Below are 17,101 nucleotides of genomic sequence, written 5' to 3' on the forward strand. Positions count from 1 at the left end.
TGGGAGTTACATTATTGTGAGTATTTAATACAAAGCATCTAGCACATTGCAGAAGCTCTCAGGAGAAGTTAGCTCCTTTAACTTCAGTGGTTATGAAAAGCTCAGGAAGTAGGCAAAGCAAGTATATGGTTTGAGAGAGATGAGCCAGGTAAACCCCAAAACCACAGGGGTGCTACATTCCTCTTTTGTCTAATGGTAAATATGGATGTTGCCAGCAAGATGACATGAGCAAGGGCTCTGAACCATTGCCTCTTTGAACTGAGGGGCATATTTCTGGAGCTGTGTTAAACTAGAAACTACTGCTAATGAACTACATCAACAGTGTATTAATTATGAAGTTTAGTGGATGGTTGGAATTGACACTTAACTTGAAAAAAAAAAACCTCTTTATCACTACTATGAGGCAGGAAGGGTAATCTTTCGGGAGATTTATCAAGCTCCAAAGCAGCTAAAGAGATCTCTTTAAACCAGTACTATTAGGATCCTAACTGGAAAAATTAATTTCCTGCTAGACAGGACAGGATGGTGCTTGTAGTTGGAAGTAGAGTTGTGAGGTAATGGGCCTTTTCAAAATTTCTCCTAACCCTGCATATAAAACTTTGATAAAGAATCACTGGCAGAAGCCACTTACCTCCAGCTCCTTAGAAGGAATCCCTTGATCTAACAAACCTCGCAACATTCGAATGACTGATTTCAACTTGGTACCGGTGTATTTACCGGAGGGGGGCACTTTGACGATGGGGACTGCAGCAAGCTCCTCATTTGTCAGAAACGGATGATCTAACAGGAAGACAGCAGTCGATGTTTTAAAAAAAATTCCCACATAATTGATTTAGCCAATAAGGGAACGGATTTGCGCATGTTCTTACCTCCTCTATTTTTACCAAAGGAAGAGTCTTTAGAATTAATAAGGCAATAGAACAGGTAGGCAGATACCTACAATCAACATAGGAAAATCTTGGCCATGGCAAGGCCCTTGGCTCTTGTGTACTTACAGTTTCTAGAAGGGTTTGAATTTTTTTTTTTTTCTTTTTTTGCTTCTCTTGACTCAGATGGCACTATTTTCTTGATGAGAACGTATCTAGTCCCTCTTATTGCTTTGCACTTTAGCTTCCAAGCACATGGGGAAAAGATGAAGTGGGATGCTTCAGAAATTCTTCATAATGGGACATTGCATTAGAAACACTGATGTCTCCTCTCTCTACCCTCCCCTCTCTTACCCTCTCTACCAAGTACCCTTGGTACTCAGTGCCAGTATCTCTGGCATTTGACAGTTTTATCAATACAAGTGAAACGTTGGGGTCTTCAGGAGCTTATCAAATAAGTGATATCAGTGTCTTAGAAGAGATATGTATCTAATTTAGTACCTGCTCTGTGGAAACTACTTGTATCAGAAAGCAACTGTTATCCTGGAAAAAAGTAGAGGGAGTTCTTGCTGTAGTCTGCATAAGTGTCACTTTGCAGACATACCTGTAAATTAGTTAACTAAAGCATTCTGATGACAGTTACTACATAGATAACAATAATGCCAGGCTCTGTAGGCCATAGGAGGCTGTACAATATCTCAAGAAATGGAACATCTGGTGGGGTGAAGGCTAGTTGTAAACACAGAATTCACTCCTTGAAAGTAGTTGTAAACTTTTACAGAACTGAGCATAAAGGTGATGGGAGCTCAAACACTGGAGATGGGCATGGGCTACGGGATTTGACAAAAGCACCATCACGGACACTAACAGTCCACATAAATCAAAAAGGTGTTCATTCAACTACTTTAATTTCCTTTAACAACTAACACTTCAAATTACAAAACCATGTCTTTTGTTGCATTAGTGTAACACTACCTTCTATAAAAAAAGAGAAATGCAACACTGAATAGAGCTTCATTTCTCTACTGGCTCAGTTATAAAGTCACAGAGGCAGTAACAGGACACAGCAATTGTCCTTTTTTTAAAAAAAAATGAGGTTGAGATTCAAGGGTAATAATTTTCCCTCTTTGAGCGATTCTACCTGTTTTATTATAAATTAAATGTACTCCTTGACTTCTCGTTCCAGATTGGCAAAACTGTGACTTTGTGTTTCCAATTAACATATTTACACATTTATTTGTGTGTTTTACTTCAAGCCACTGAGAATTTTAGCCTCCAACTGTGCAAATACCTATTTAGAGAACTGAATGCTGATGTTTGCCTATGTAATTTCATTTAATGTATAGAACAAAATAATGCACACATATAGAGAAATAGCATATCTCTGTATTCTGAAAACTGTGATTTTCAAACACTTATTTTTTTATCCATTGCTTTTGATGAAAAAAATGGCTTATAAAATTCTTGCCTTTATTGGAATCCTCAAGGTTTGTTGTTTCCATTGGCAATTCATCACTTGCCCAGGCCACTTCATTGACACCATCAGTCTTCCTTTCTTCTGGCTTTTGAATCAAGCTATGACAACAAAACATGTTTGTAATATTTTCTTCAGTTTTGTCCCCCAAATGCATTTAAATATTATATCCCTGAGGGACACCCAAGTGGCTCAGTCGGTTAGGTGTCCGACTCTTGGTTTCAGCTCAGCTCATGATCTCATGGTTCATGGGATTGAGCCCCGCATTGGGCTCTGTGCTGACAGTGTGGAGCCTTCTTGGGATTCTCTCCTTCACTCTCTCTCTCTCTCTCTCTTTCTGCCCCTCTCCCACTCATGTGTACATGCATGCTCTCTCTCTCTCTCTCTCTCTCAAAAAAGAATATCCTTGAACTCCTTATTTCCTATACAATTATCAAGATATTTAAAAACAGATCATCTGGGGGCGCCTGGGTAGCTCAGTCGGTTAAGCATCTGACTTTGGCTCAGGTCATGATCTTGTGGTTTGTGAGTTCGAGCCCCACGTCGGGCTCTGTGTTGAAAGGTCAGAGCCTGGAGCCTGCTTCAGATTCTGTGTCTCCCTCTCTCTCTGCCCCTCCCCTGCTCATGCTCTGTCTCTCTCTGTCTCTCAAAAATAAGTAAATGTTAAGAAAATTAAAAAAACAAAAAAAACAGATGATCTGATTTGAAAAACCCAAGCCTACAAGTCCTAAGATTTATTGATAGATGTAAATTAAACTGAAGTACAGAATTGTTTAATATAGTTTAAAATTTATTTTCAAACAAATCCTGTCTTTGGACGTTAGACTGAAGGCGTCCCTTGGAGACAGAGAAAGTGGTTTGTTGCCCGCTTCAACACAGATAACCAATTACAACTGTGTCAGTAGAGCTCTCTGTGTCTTTTTAACGGCTACCTACTATTATTGTACCATATGGATGTATCTTAATTTATTTATAGAAGTCTCTGTTGATGCACATCTGTCTTTTGCTACAAGTGGAGGCTGGAGGGACATTTCTGCATCAGGACACTCAGGTAATGTAATAAAACACAGTACAAGTTCCCATTATTCTAGGGGTACACAGTAGATGCCATCTTGCTGGTAGGGTGGATGGCTAGAAAAGAGAATCCAGGCAGGACAAAAGTTTAGCAATGAGATGAAAAAGCATAATGTAAAAGGCTGAACACATTTTTGCATTTTATGATATTCAGGGGGAACAAAACAACATTAGTATAGACCATTAAAACAAGACATGTACAATGGTCCCACAACATCAATAACGGGGTAGCAATTATGTTGCTTTTATGGTGAATGTTTTCCTCTGTTCCAGATAGTTATGGGTTGCAATTAACATTTAATTTGCAAGTTCTGCATCAATGAGGTTGCTTTTGTCATGTAATAAATATATTTTGTTTGCAAGGGTATAGTTTGGAGATCCTTCCGTCAGGCATTCCCTCCTTTATCATTCCTTTGATTAGCTGCTTTAGTGTTTCATGGGTGCTTGTAGGCGTATACCCTAATTTATTTTGTGTAATTATTTTTTTACAAGTATAAATGATGTTGCAATTACATTTTTGTAGAAATGTCTTTGCACACATGTGGTAGTGGGAGCCATTTTTTAGAAATGAAATTGCTAGATTGAAGGTTATGTATTACAATTCTTTGAATCTTTGACGCTCATCGTTGTAAGATACACTATTATTTTGTTCACATTAAGGAAGAAATTATATTGATGGTTGTAAGGCCCTTCATGATTTCAGAAATGTTAAAATCAAAAAGAAAGTGTATCCGAGAATTAGTAACATGTAGATAAAATTTATATGTTAATAGGGTTTCTAACTGCCATTCAAATAAATTAGATATACTAGTTTCCCCGACCTTCTTCCTCCCCTTCCCTTGCCTAACAGGGAAGAGCTTGTATCTTTACAATTATTGGCAGCTGGCCCAGATATTTGCCAGACTTTCCTCATTGTTGGCACTTTCCCTTTTAGACCTTTCTTTCATTTTTTCCCCATGGTCAAGGATACTGTTTTTTGGAGGAATGTTATAACAAATACATTGTCACATGCCACCTGAACCCTTATAACAGTATTTTAAAAACATTCTTAATATTCAGCCATAGGTCCATAATTTAGTCAACATTCTCATTTCATTGGAAAAGAATAAATTAATTTCAAAAGCAATATCTAAATGAAAATCTTCAGAACACCTTTTTTTTTTTTTTTTTAAAGATTTTATTTTTTAAGTAATCTCGACACCCAGGGTGGGGTTTGAACTCATGACCCGGAGATCAATAGTCACATGCTCCACCAACTGAGTCAGCCAGGTACCCCCACCTCAGAGCACTTCTAAAAAGCAATGGAATTTTTATACTTTAATGTTTTTAAATGTTTATTTATTTTTGAGTGAGAGAGAGAGAGAGAGAGAGAGAAAGAGAGAGAGAGAGAAGGAGGGGGAATGAACATGTGGGGGAGGGGCAGAGAGAGAGAGGGAGACACAAAGTCTGAAGCAGGCTTCAGGCTCTGAGCTGTCAGTACACAGCCTGACATGGGGCTCGAACTCATGAACTGTGACATCATGACCTGAGCCAAAGTCAGATGCTCAACTGATGGAGCCACCCAGGTGCCCCTGTTATATACTTTAAGGGATTATTTTCTTACCTTTCACTTTTTACTTTTTCTTCATAATATTCTTCACAGCCATTCATTTTGATAGACTACAATAAAGAGAAATAAAAATTACATTAGCCCATTGTAAAAAAAAATCAAACAATCTCAGTGTTCAATTTGTTTCTGTTACTTATTTCCTATATTTTCTGTCATGTCCATCCTCATATAACAAACACACGTATGAGATTCAATTAATGTCAAACTGTGGCTAAGGCATCTTCAGTGGCCCAAGAGTTTTGCTGGTCCCACTTACTGACTGGCTTTCCATTTCTCATAAGGGATATTAATGGTACAGAGGTAAGGAGAAGACAAGATGTATAGCTGAAGTATGATTAGACATGCATATTCAGTATATATATTTTTACACTACTTCAATTTTAAAATCTGAAAATGGGCTCTCCAGAAAAATCTTAGTAATTTTCAGTGTGTTAAATTATCTTGCCCTTTTATTATTAAAGTGATGGGTCCTTCTGTGGAGAACATAGACCAATCAGCTCATACTTTAAGTGAGCATGGTGTCTCAGAGACCCAAATACTGCAAGTGCAGTTTGCTACAATCAGAAGATGACAAGTTTCATTCTTAGATGATTAATAAATCTTACATTCCAATCTTTATTAGGACAAATTATCTTAACAAATGGGACAGTCCTTTCATTTCAAGACCCTGAATTACCTGGCTGCTGTTTACCTCCATAATCCATTTGCTTTTATTTGTAGCACTTTTTTTCTTTTTCTCTTATTTTAGAGAGAGAGAGAGAGCATGAGCACGAGTGGGGAGAGAGGCAGAGGGAGAGAGAGAGAAAGAATCCCAAGCGGGCTGCATGCTCAGTATGGAGCCCGATGTGGGGCTCAATCCCATGACCCCGGGATCATGACCTGAGCTGAAATCAAGAGTCGGACGTCAAACCAACTGAGCCACCCAGGCACCGCTTCTTTTCTTTTTAAACTTCATAGACCTTATCACAACTTGTAATTTCATGTTTACTTGGGTGTTTATTTGATCATTGTCTTGTCCTCCTCATTAGACTATAAGCTCCACAAGGGCAGGAACCACACCTGGTTACCACTGTGTGCCTACACGTGCTTATGCCTGAGCCACGGAAGGTTGTCTCACTTCTTTAATAAAGATATAAAAAATCTTTTTTTAAAAATGTGTATTCATTTTTGAGAGACAGAGAGAGACAGAACATGAGTGGGGAAGGAACAGAGAGAGAGGGAGTCACAGAAACTGAAGTAGGCGCCAGGCTCCATGCTGTCAGCACACAGCTTGACATGGGGCTTGAAACCACGAACCGTGAGACCATAACCTGAGCTAAAGTCAGATGCCCAACCGACTGAGCCACCCAGGTGCCCCAAGATATAAATAATCTTTAATACGATCTTTCAGTTATAGACCTTTAGACTTAAGAAGTATTTATAATTAAATTATTCTGATATGAACTTCAGTTTGAGGAAAATGCAGAATTTCTATGGAGGAAGAAAAAAAATGTAGCTTGTTTTTATCCACGGATAAAAGGAAGCTTTTATCCACTAAAAGGAAGCTTCTTAGATGTTACCTGTTTCTACAAGTTGATAATTTTAGTCTGGGTTGATTTTTTTCCAAGTAAAGTCATTTGGATTTTGTATTTCCCATCAAAAGCCTGGTCTAAGAATCTACCATGAGTGTGATACTTTTGAAAAGTATAAAGCCTTTTATAAGAGTCAACTGTTATTAATATGAAAATGGTGAGATAAAACCCAATTGAAAATAAAATATAGTGATACTACAACAATATCAATTTTCCAATATCAATATTCTTGTCAGAATGGCTGAAATGAAAAATACAAGAAACAACAGATGTTGGTGAGGATGTGGAGAAAGGGGAACTCTTTTGCACTGTTGGTGGGAATGTAACTGGTGCAGCCACTCTGGAAAAGAGTATGGAGTTTCCTCAGAAAGTTAAAAATAGAACTATTCTATGATCCAGCAATTGCACTACTGGGTAATTAAACCCTAAGACATACAAATACTAATTTGATGGGACACATGCACCCCCATGTTTATAGCAGCATTATCTACAATAGCCAAATTATGAAAAGAGCCCAAATGTCCACTGACTGATAAATGGATAAAGAAGATATGTATGTGTACACACACACACACACACACACACACACACACACACACACACTGGAATATTACTCAGCCATGAAAAGGATGAAATGTTGCCATTTACAAGGATGTGGACAGAGCTACAGAGTATTATGCCCAGTGAAATAAGTTAAAGACAAATACCATACGATTTTACTCATATGTGAAATTTAAGAAACAAAACAAACAATCATGGGGAAAAAACCAGAGAGGCAAACTAAGAAACAGACTCTTAACTATAGAGAAGAAATTCTATGGTTTACCACAGAGGGGAGGCGGGTGGAAGAATGGGTTAAATAGGTGATGGGGATTAAGGGGCACATGTGTCATGATGAGCACTGTATGGAAGTGCTCTAAACTATACACCTGAAACTAATGTTACACTGTATGTTAACTAACTGGAATTTAAAAACTTAAAGAAAAATTTTCCACTATTTTGCAAAGTTCACCTGTGTACGGGGTAGGTTTGGGTCAAGGAGATGGCCTTCGGTCTCTCTTCTCATTCTGGATTGTAGGCTCCTTGGAAGAGAAGGCAGCTGCAGCACTGCCTCAAGGAAAAGACTTAGATTTTACCATGGTCAGCCCATCTGAAGGTTGGTTTGTTATCCTATTGCTCAAAGAATCCAGATCCAGCAACTTGAAGAGTAGAGATATCTCCTGGGTCCAAGACCAAACTGTATCATTTGTGGTGCCCATTGTCAAATGGAAATATGGGATATCTTGTTAAAAAATTGAGAATTTCAAGATGATGGCACAGCACATGAGGAGCTCTTCTAAGCATAGGGCTGTGTGACTACATCAGTCGAATGCCCATAAAGCCAGGATCCTACAGTCAGTCAAGCATGATTATCTTATAGGTGATGGAAAGCTACTGAAAGTTTCTATTGTTTACTGATTAATAACCAGTATTAGAAACAACATAGGAAGTGTGCTGATGTATTTCAGCACAATGATGTCATGTCTTAGGAGGCCATGCCTTTCTTCTCTCCATCTTAGATGTTTTGAGCTAATGGGGGACATGTTTCTATCTCTCTCAGGAAAGTTGCCTGTCCAGAGGTGTAGAAAGACCAAATTCCTTGCCATGACATCTAAGTCACTTGCTCAACTCACCCCTCCCTATCTCTTCAGTCTTAGCTTTCAAGATACCACATGACACCCTACTTGCGATGATTTAGTGCCCTGAATGTCCCAGGCTGATCCAGACCTTCATGTCCTTGCTAAGCAGTTCCTCAGTATGGAATGCTCTTTCCTATTGCATCTCACCTACCGAATACCTTCAAAATGCTAAAACTTTGGCTCAGGTCATGATCTCACGGTCCGTGGGTTCGAGCCCCGCATCAGGCTCTGTGCTGACAGCTCAGAGCCTGGAGCCTGCCCCTCCTCCACTTGCGCTCTGTCTCTCTCTCTCTCAATAATAAACATTAAAAAATAAATAAATAAAATGCTAATTCTCTCAGAAGCCTTAATAACCATACCCATCAACTCCTGTATAGTCCCTATTATTCCACAATTCTTTGTAACATTCTCTGGATTCCATATAAACATTTATCAGGACATGTTTTTACTATAGTTTTAAAAATTGTACTTACTTATTTACATTGTACAGCTCCCAAATTGACTACTAGACTATACAAGCAAATTGAGGACAGAAACCCTGATATACCTTCTTACCTTGTTATCCCCAGCTTAATCAGGGTCAAACGAGTTCAGCAATAGCTAAGTGAATAGTTTTGAAACTTTAGATGATGATTTACACTATGTATATGACTGGCATTCATTCCTTCATTCATAAATAAAGCTCAGACATTGGCCTGAAGTACTTCATTAAAAGGTAGTTAAGTGTAGAGTGACAAGTTACAAGACAGTGACAAATGACCCTGTGTGATACTATACTATTTATAATATCATCATCATATCATTTATAATGTCAAAAGTAGCTTAACTTTTGACTCATGAGAAAACTTTCAGGGTTAAAACCCTAAAACTTTCAGGGTTGTACATACAATCCAAGTAATTTCCCTATCGGGTATTTACACAAAGAAAATGAAAACACAAATTCGATGTTTATTGAAACATTTTTTTTTTTTTTTTGGTAATTTCTGCACCCAATGTGGGGCTTGAACTCATGACCCTGAGATCAAGACTTGCGTGTTCTACCAACTGAGCCAGACAAGCACCCCTACTGCAGCCATTACTTACATCAGCCAAGATATGGAACCAATTTAAGTGCCTAACAATAGATAAAGAAGATATGGTATATACACATGATGGAATATCACTCAGTCATAAAAAAGAATGAGATCTTGCCATTTGTGACAACATGGATGGACCTGGAGGATATCATGCTAAGTGAAGTAAGTCAGAGAAAGACAAATACCATATGATTTCATTTAGATGTGGAATCTAAAAAATAAATAGACAAACAAAATACAGAAACAGACTCATAAATACAGAGAACAAACTGGTGGTTGGCAGGGGGGGCAGGGCTGAGGGGATAGGTGAAATAAGTGAAGGGGATTAAGAGATACAAACTTTATAAAATAAATGTCATGGGACACCTGACTGGCTCAGTTGGTGGAGCATGTGACTCTTGATCTTGGGGTCATGAATTCAAACCCCATTCTGGGCATGGAGCTACCTAAAATAAATTAATTAATTATAAAATGTCACCAAATGAAAAGTATAGCACAGGAAAGAGAATCAATAACATTGTAATAACTGTGAAGGATGACAGGTGGTTAACTACACTTACTGTGGTAAGCATTGCATAATGTATAGAATTGTTAAATCACTATGTTGCATAACTGAAAATAGAGCATTGTATTTCAACTACACTTCAATAATAAAAGTTAAAGAAACAAAAACAAAACAACTTCCAGGGTTGTAGAACACACTATTATGAGCCAGTTCAATAAATAATCTACAATTTGTTTAGGGTGGTCCCAAAGAAGCATACTTATGAAAAACTAAATATTTTCAGAAATTCTAGGTAACTCTTAAAACTACTCAAATGTAGGCAACATTCTAGAAATTTAAAATGAAACAGAAAACGTTTCCAGAATACTGGCTTAGTCTTCCTTTCAGCTACGAAGATTAGTCATATTTGTCTTTTTTGAATTTGTCTGCTTATGAATATAATTTCCATAGTGATTTTAACACATTTAGAGTTTGATACAAATATAACTTCTTCATGTTTTTATCTCAGTACTTTGTTTTCTCCTTTCCTGAATTTGTTTTTTCACTTTCTTTGTTTTGTTTACTATTAGTCAAAATCTCTTCTGAAGCAGATGTCCCATATATTCAAGCGTCAATTTATTAAATTTAAAGGATGGACTGTCCCAAAATGTTTGGTCTTTAACATCTTGAATTCTCAACGTGTATATTTGCGGGATCTATCTGCACTTTGGTGGTAGAACAACTTACATGATATTTACTAATAATTGGTAGGAATATTCTCCTTCCATAAACCTTAATTTTTAGATTTGTCCTGAACAGTTTTACATTCTAATTTCTTCCAAGTGAACTTTAAAATCATTTTACCAAGCTAGTCTGCCTCTCATTAAAAAAAAGTTGAAGGGGCTCCTAGGTGGCTCAGATAGTTGTGTTGGACTCTTGATTTAGGCTCAGCATCAGGATCTCATGGCTCATGGGATTGAGCCCTGCATTGGGCTCTGCACTGACAGAGTGAGACTGCTTGGGATTCTCTCTTTTCCCCCTCTCTCTCCCCTTACCCATTCTTTATCTGCCCCATTACCCATCATTATTAACCTTACCCATTCATACTCCCCTCCTCAAGATAAATAAACATTAAAAAAAAAGTTGAAATATTTTATGGGACCATATTAATTTATGGGTAAATCTAGGGAGAAGTTAAATTTTGGGTTTTTCTATCAAGGAATAAGAAATGTTTCTCTTTAATATTTCTTCTGCTTCTTTGTAGAGTTTTAAAGTTTTCATAATATAGGTTTTGTACATTTGGGTTGAATTTATGCCTATACTTTTATTTAACTATTGTGAATGAAATTTTATTTAATTATATTTTATAACTTGTTAAAGAATAGATTGTTATAGACTGAATTGTGTCCCTCGCAAGATTCACAGGTTGAAGCCCTAACCCCAAAATGACTGTTTGGAGACAGTTTTTATGGAGGTAATTAAGGCTAAATAAGGTCATAAGGATGGGGCTCTAATCCAATAGGATTGGTGTCCTTATAAGAAAAGGAAGAGACACCAGGGGTGCATGAACACAGACGAATGGGCATGTGAGGACACAGTGAAAAGGTGGTCATCTGCAAGCGGAGGAGAGAGGTCTCACCAGAAACCAACTCTGCTGGCACCTTGGGACTTCCAGCCTCTAGAATTGTGAGAAAATAAATTTCTGTTTCTTAAGTCTTTCAGTTTGTGGTATTTTGTTGTGGCAGCCCTAGCACACTAGGATAGGCTGCAAAGTCAAATGTCTACAGGAACCAGACAAGTAAACATAAACCTGCAAATGCCAGAGTTGGGGCAGGGGATGAGTGGTGTTGGAAAATCAGAAATGGGGGGTTGGTGGAGGCAGAGATAAGGCCTCAGCAGAGAAAACAAACTTTATGTAAGAAGATACATAATTCTAACAAGAGATAACCTCCTGTGGTGTTTATCTAGCTCTTATCCTTACCTCTGTAAAGTCTTCAGGTAAAGGTGAACCATCACAGTCTGTATCTTCTGCTCTCTCTTCAGATAACTTCCCATTGGTTTTCAATGAACCTGGGGAAGAAATAAGTGGGCCAAGAGAAATTAAAATGCTTCCTAGAGGCCTCCTTCTTGCACTCCTTAGTGTACCAACTTATTCATTCTGGTTCATCTACCTGGAACACTGACATCTCCTGCTGCATTATTTTGGTTTAAAAGATTCTGGGCTTCCTCATCCACGACATCCAGCAGAGACTGAATAACTTCAGCTTCTTGAGGATCATCATAAATATCATCTTCTTGTACATTAGATTCTTGAAAAACAGTAATTTTATATGAGATTTTACTTTAAAAATATTGATTTGAGAAAGAGACGCTACATCAGGTCTTTCAAATTTCAAGCATCTACTTTGAAAGGCAGCCATGATTGGAAAAGCGGTTAGACTCATGCAACCCAGCCATTTCTAGTTCTAGCACTCCTCTGGCTGCTGTGACAGAAGATCACACAAATGTAGCTTAAAAAGAACAAACCAAAATCTATGTCTGTGAATAAATCTTTCCATGAGACATCAAGAATTTAATGCTTATTTTCCTAAATTGATTCCAAATTACTAATTCATGAAAGAAACTCAAGAAGTTAGGTTACAAAAATTAAGGATATAATAGGGTAGCCCATACATGTCCAAGAAAAATGTTCTAATTAGGTTACCTGTGAATTGCTGCTTCCAAGGAATGTAAGAAACACTATTCAAACAAAACCAGCTATCTTTTTAATCATCTAAAAATATTTTTAATATTAGGATACAGCACATTTGTACAGTAATGCAATGAACAATAATTAATTTTACATTGTTCTTTTATTTCTTTGAACAACAATCTTTCCTTGTTACACTATAGAAACATGTAAGCCCAATACCTAATATTTCTTTATTACCTGAACTATTAGGACATTTAGAGTAATTGGATGACTGATTTGGAAAAACTACCTTTGGAGAGAATCAAGTCTGCTGATCCCTTCATCTGACAAGTAGAGCATTTTCCTTCAGGGCACAAAACTTCAATTATTTCTTCCCCATTAACCTAAAGTATGAAACCAGAGCAAATCATTAGTTTACTATTTTGCTAACTTCCAGGATTAGGGAGGGACTGTAGATTGCCCCATCGTGTCCTTCTCTCCCTCTTTCTTTGTACATAATCCATTTGATATCTCTCCATGATAGATGAATGTTTCTAGGAAACATCAGTACAATGGAATGTACAAAGAGAATGGGACTTTCCATCACCAAAAACCTCTGGAAACAGCACATAATACAACATCAAATCAGTATTTCTATTCTAAGAATTCTCACAGTGTTTACTAATATAAATTTTGAGTTGCCAAGAGTCTATTATGTAGTATTTCCTAAGCTTATTTGAGTGCAGAAATCTCTTTTTTGAGGCATATTTTATGAGACTTGTCTTCCTTTAAATCTTTTCTAAAAGTTTTATAGGATTACTAAACTAATAAGTTGGGGGAAAGGGAAAAAATCTTTTAAGTATTTGTGAAGCTGTGACTTGGACATAAACTCCAGTTTCACATCCTGGTCAACTGTTGGATATAAAGATTTTTAAGTCTAGTCTAAATCTCATCTCAATTTAAGAAGAATAACAATGGATTCATAACTACAAATTACTTATTGAACAGAATTTAACTTTCTAACTCAATGGTAAATTGTGAACACTTCATGGTACATGGCCTATTGAAAGAAAAATGATTTGGGTAAAAATGCAAAATTAGATGGTTAGGATAAAATGAAATAATTTTACACAAATAAAAGGTGGTTTGCTCCAAAGATTTTACTCTTTTTATCAAGATAAAAAGTAGAAATGATAGACGCAATAGAATTATTTCTTCATACATAATGGTTACACAATGTCAGATTTTACTGGATTGTGAAACTCCAATCTTCATGAGAAATTCATAGCACAGACATTAGCATCAAGGACAGAGTATTGCTTGAGACACTTCCTGAAAGACTTTAACTCCAACAAAAAATGTTTGCAACCATGAATAACCAAGGTCCTAGCTTCTGAGTGTTTTATGTTAACTTAAAAAGAAATTCTCCCCTTCTCCCTTTCAACAACATGCTGATATTTAAAAAGAAAATAAGCACCATACAACATGACTAACACTAGAAATACATGAAAATCCAGGTGTTCCAGCTCTGTATAACTGTAGACCTTATGAATAAACAGGGAATAGTGGGTCTTGCTTTCTCTCAATCCACAAACATACCAAGACCAAGGCATTTTTATTTCTGTGCCCCAATCATTTCTGCCTAATAATTCTTCTATTGCAATATCTTTTAAAGACTTGCTGGACCAGTGAGGTGAAAGGCATGGAATTTTGGCCTTCTGGTCACTAAATTTTCCTTCTATGTTAAATCCAGCTTTTGTCCAGATTTTGCTGAGATGACAGGATTTTCAGATTACTAGGAGACCAATGCCTCAGCTCTGGAGCTTATGTGGAAAGGCATTCAAATAGTGGGGCTCAGACTGTATGGGATGTGTGTGGGATTAAACAATTCCACAAAGTGGATATCCAGCTGGGATTGTTTTAGAATGTTCATTACATGCCAAAAGAAAATCATAAAAAGAAATGTTAGCCAAATGAATGGGCATACACATAGCCTTAAAGAGAAAGCTTGAAGTGGAATTCAGCTATGTATTAAAGTAGCTTTGCTAATTCACCTCCAGATTTTTCTTTGTTAATCTTAAATGATTTAGGTTCTTACATTTTTTTTTTTTTTTTAACGTTTATTTATTTTTGAGACAGAGAGAGACAGAGCATGAACGGGGGAGGGGCAGAGAGAGAGGCAGACACAGAATCGGAAGCAGGCTCCAGGCTCCGAGCCATCAGCCCAGAGCCCGACGCGGGGCTCGAACCCACGGACCGCGAGATCGTGACCTGAGCCGAAGTCGGACGCCCAACCGACTGAGCCACCCAGGCGCCCCTAGGTTCTTACATTTTATTATGAGGTAAAGCATTTTCCATGTCCTTCTAAAAGCAAGTATGTCTATTTCTTTTGTCAGTACTGTTTTTCCTTACTAGCAGTAGAGGATTGTCATTTGAGGGTCACTGTTGACCACTATTAACTCAAAGGACCAATTCTACTCTTAATTATGTATGTTCTTCTCTTCTGGGTATCTAACACACAACCAAAAGAACTGTGAACTTTCATAAAAAGATCTAAGTATTGAAGCTATCCATTTAAGAGATTAGCTTATATAAGAGCTGAATATGTGCCAAATGACGTAGGGTTGCTCATGTAGGACCTTTACACTGTGTGCTTTATTCAGCAAGGTCTATTTAGTTCCCTAAAATATATTCCTTATATCAGTACGTGTATCTAAAAAAGGCAAATATTTAAATGCGAAATCAGTTTGGTTCAAGACACAAACAAGCTGGGTATTTAGATAAGGCAGTATGACAGGAAGAAGGTAGCCTTTTCCTTACCTTGGAGGATGAATTACTAGGAGTGAGGACAGGCTTGTGGCAAGGCTCCACAGTGTGGTGACCTGAAAGGAACAACACAGAGAGTAAGAGAAGAGCCAGTTGGAACCCAATAGGGACATCAAAACAGTGAAAGAAAACCCACACTTCTGTGCATGTTCTTATTTTCATTAGTGCACTAAAAGAGGTCATATTGCAAAATGATTTAAAACCAGCTACACAAAATCAAATATTAGAAAAGGGTTTATCCCAAGGAAAAAGCTAATTTCTTAAAAGAAAATACTATAGTCTGCACAAAAGCTCAGTTCGGTCTGAATGGTTCTAGTATCAGACACTGAATGTAAATTCTCTCAACTGAATGGGAGAGGCATCACAGGTACTGATCTACACTAACTTCACTATTTAAGGAAAGATAGTGCACCATTCATATCATTTCATAACGGCTATCAATTTAACACAGTAAAGTAAGTTACGGATACAACTAAACAGAACTTTTAATATATGTCTAAACCAAATGTTACTTTTAACTCTTAGCCACCAGTACAAAGATTCAATACATATTACATTAAAAATGTAATACATATTACAGTTAAAAATCATATTTAAAAATAATTTGATTCATCAAATTATATCTTTAAGAGACTTTGAAACATATAGCAGAGTTTGGAAAGTTAAAAAAGAAAAGAACAGAAAAGAAAAAAAATGTACCCATCTGTGTACTCAAGGACTTCTATTTGAAAATGACCTAAAAATAATTCCACCTAGAAAGATGAAGGTTGACATGAAATTTTTAGACATGAATTTCTATAATTATGTGGATGATGTTATTACAAACAGTCAAGAATGTTTTTTAATATTATTTCCAGGAGGTATAAAACATTATCAACCTTCCAAGAAAAGTACTGAAAGAGCATACCAGTAATAAACTACTAGTTCAAAAAGTCATATTGGAATAGTTCAGAACATCATAGCTTATTATTTGTACTGTCTCCCTCCTGTTCCCCTAATTGCCCTTCACCTTGTCTCTAAGCAACCACTAATCTACTTTCGGTCACTATGACTTCCATCTTCTTTAATTTTGAATAAATGGAATCACACAGTATAAACTTTTTTCTGTCTGACTTCTTTCACTCAGCTGTCTTATTTGGAGGGGTTATTTTGATTAGGTTGCTATGAGTACCAGACCATTTTTATTACTGAATAGTACTGTTGTTTGGATATTTTGCAATTGGTTTCTTCATTCAGCAGTTTTTGGACATTTGAGTGGTTTTTGATTTTGGCTTTCACAAAGGAAGCTGCTAAAACATTCATGTACAGTTTTTTGTGTATGGATATATGCTTTCTTTTCTCTTGGGTAAACAAAAAGGAGTGGAATGGCTGGATCATATGGGAGGCACATGCTGAACTTTTTAAAGAAATTGTCTGTTTTATAAAATGGTTGTACCATTTTATATTCCCATCACTATAAGAGAGTTCCCATTATTGATACTGATTTTCAGAACTCATAAAGGATCAGTTCTAAGGGAGTCAAGTGAGAGAACCCCATAAAGACAGTTCGCTAGGCAGTTTCTACAAGGTGGGCAGGGCTTAGCTCTCTTTAGCTCTGAAACTACAAACAGGCAACAAGTAACTACCCGTAAGTCACTAGAAAAAATGCTCTCCTGACTGTTCTGTGAGATAGTCCCTCTCTAACGTGAACTGGAGCTATTAGAGAGAAGCTGAGATCCCTAAGGCATTCAAGAAAACTGGCGAGGAGGGGAACAGATGTAATTTAGTGTTT

The 17,101-nt window shown here is 37.1% G+C and overlaps 1 protein-coding gene across 8 annotated transcripts in view; it reads right to left on the reverse strand.

Annotated features, from left to right (window-relative positions):
* PTPN13 (protein tyrosine phosphatase non-receptor type 13) overlaps positions 1–17,101 on the reverse strand; it is a 227,976-nt gene that overhangs the window by 11,293 nt on the left and 199,582 nt on the right. For 7 of the 8 annotated variants that reach the window (XM_053901411.1, XM_053901413.1, XM_053901412.1 and 4 more), the window contains 7 exons: positions 15,325–15,386; positions 12,815–12,908; positions 12,005–12,142; positions 11,815–11,903; positions 5,018–5,073; positions 2,335–2,441; positions 632–780 (listed from right to left, as the gene is read on the reverse strand). In XM_053901411.1, coding sequence (XP_053757386.1) covers positions 632–780; positions 2,335–2,441; positions 5,018–5,073; positions 11,815–11,903; positions 12,005–12,142; positions 12,815–12,908; positions 15,325–15,386 — 695 coding nt within the window. The remainder of the gene's footprint in view (positions 1–631; positions 781–2,334; positions 2,442–5,017; positions 5,074–11,814; positions 11,904–12,004; positions 12,143–12,814; positions 12,909–15,324; positions 15,387–17,101) is intronic. The other variant, XM_053901409.1, reaches the window with a different exon arrangement.

Source organism: Panthera pardus, unplaced genomic scaffold (genome assembly GCF_024362965.1).
Source record: "Panthera pardus isolate Hobbes unplaced genomic scaffold, ASM2436296v1 HiC_scaffold_13, whole genome shotgun sequence".
NCBI lineage: Eukaryota > Metazoa > Chordata > Mammalia > Carnivora > Felidae > Panthera > Panthera pardus.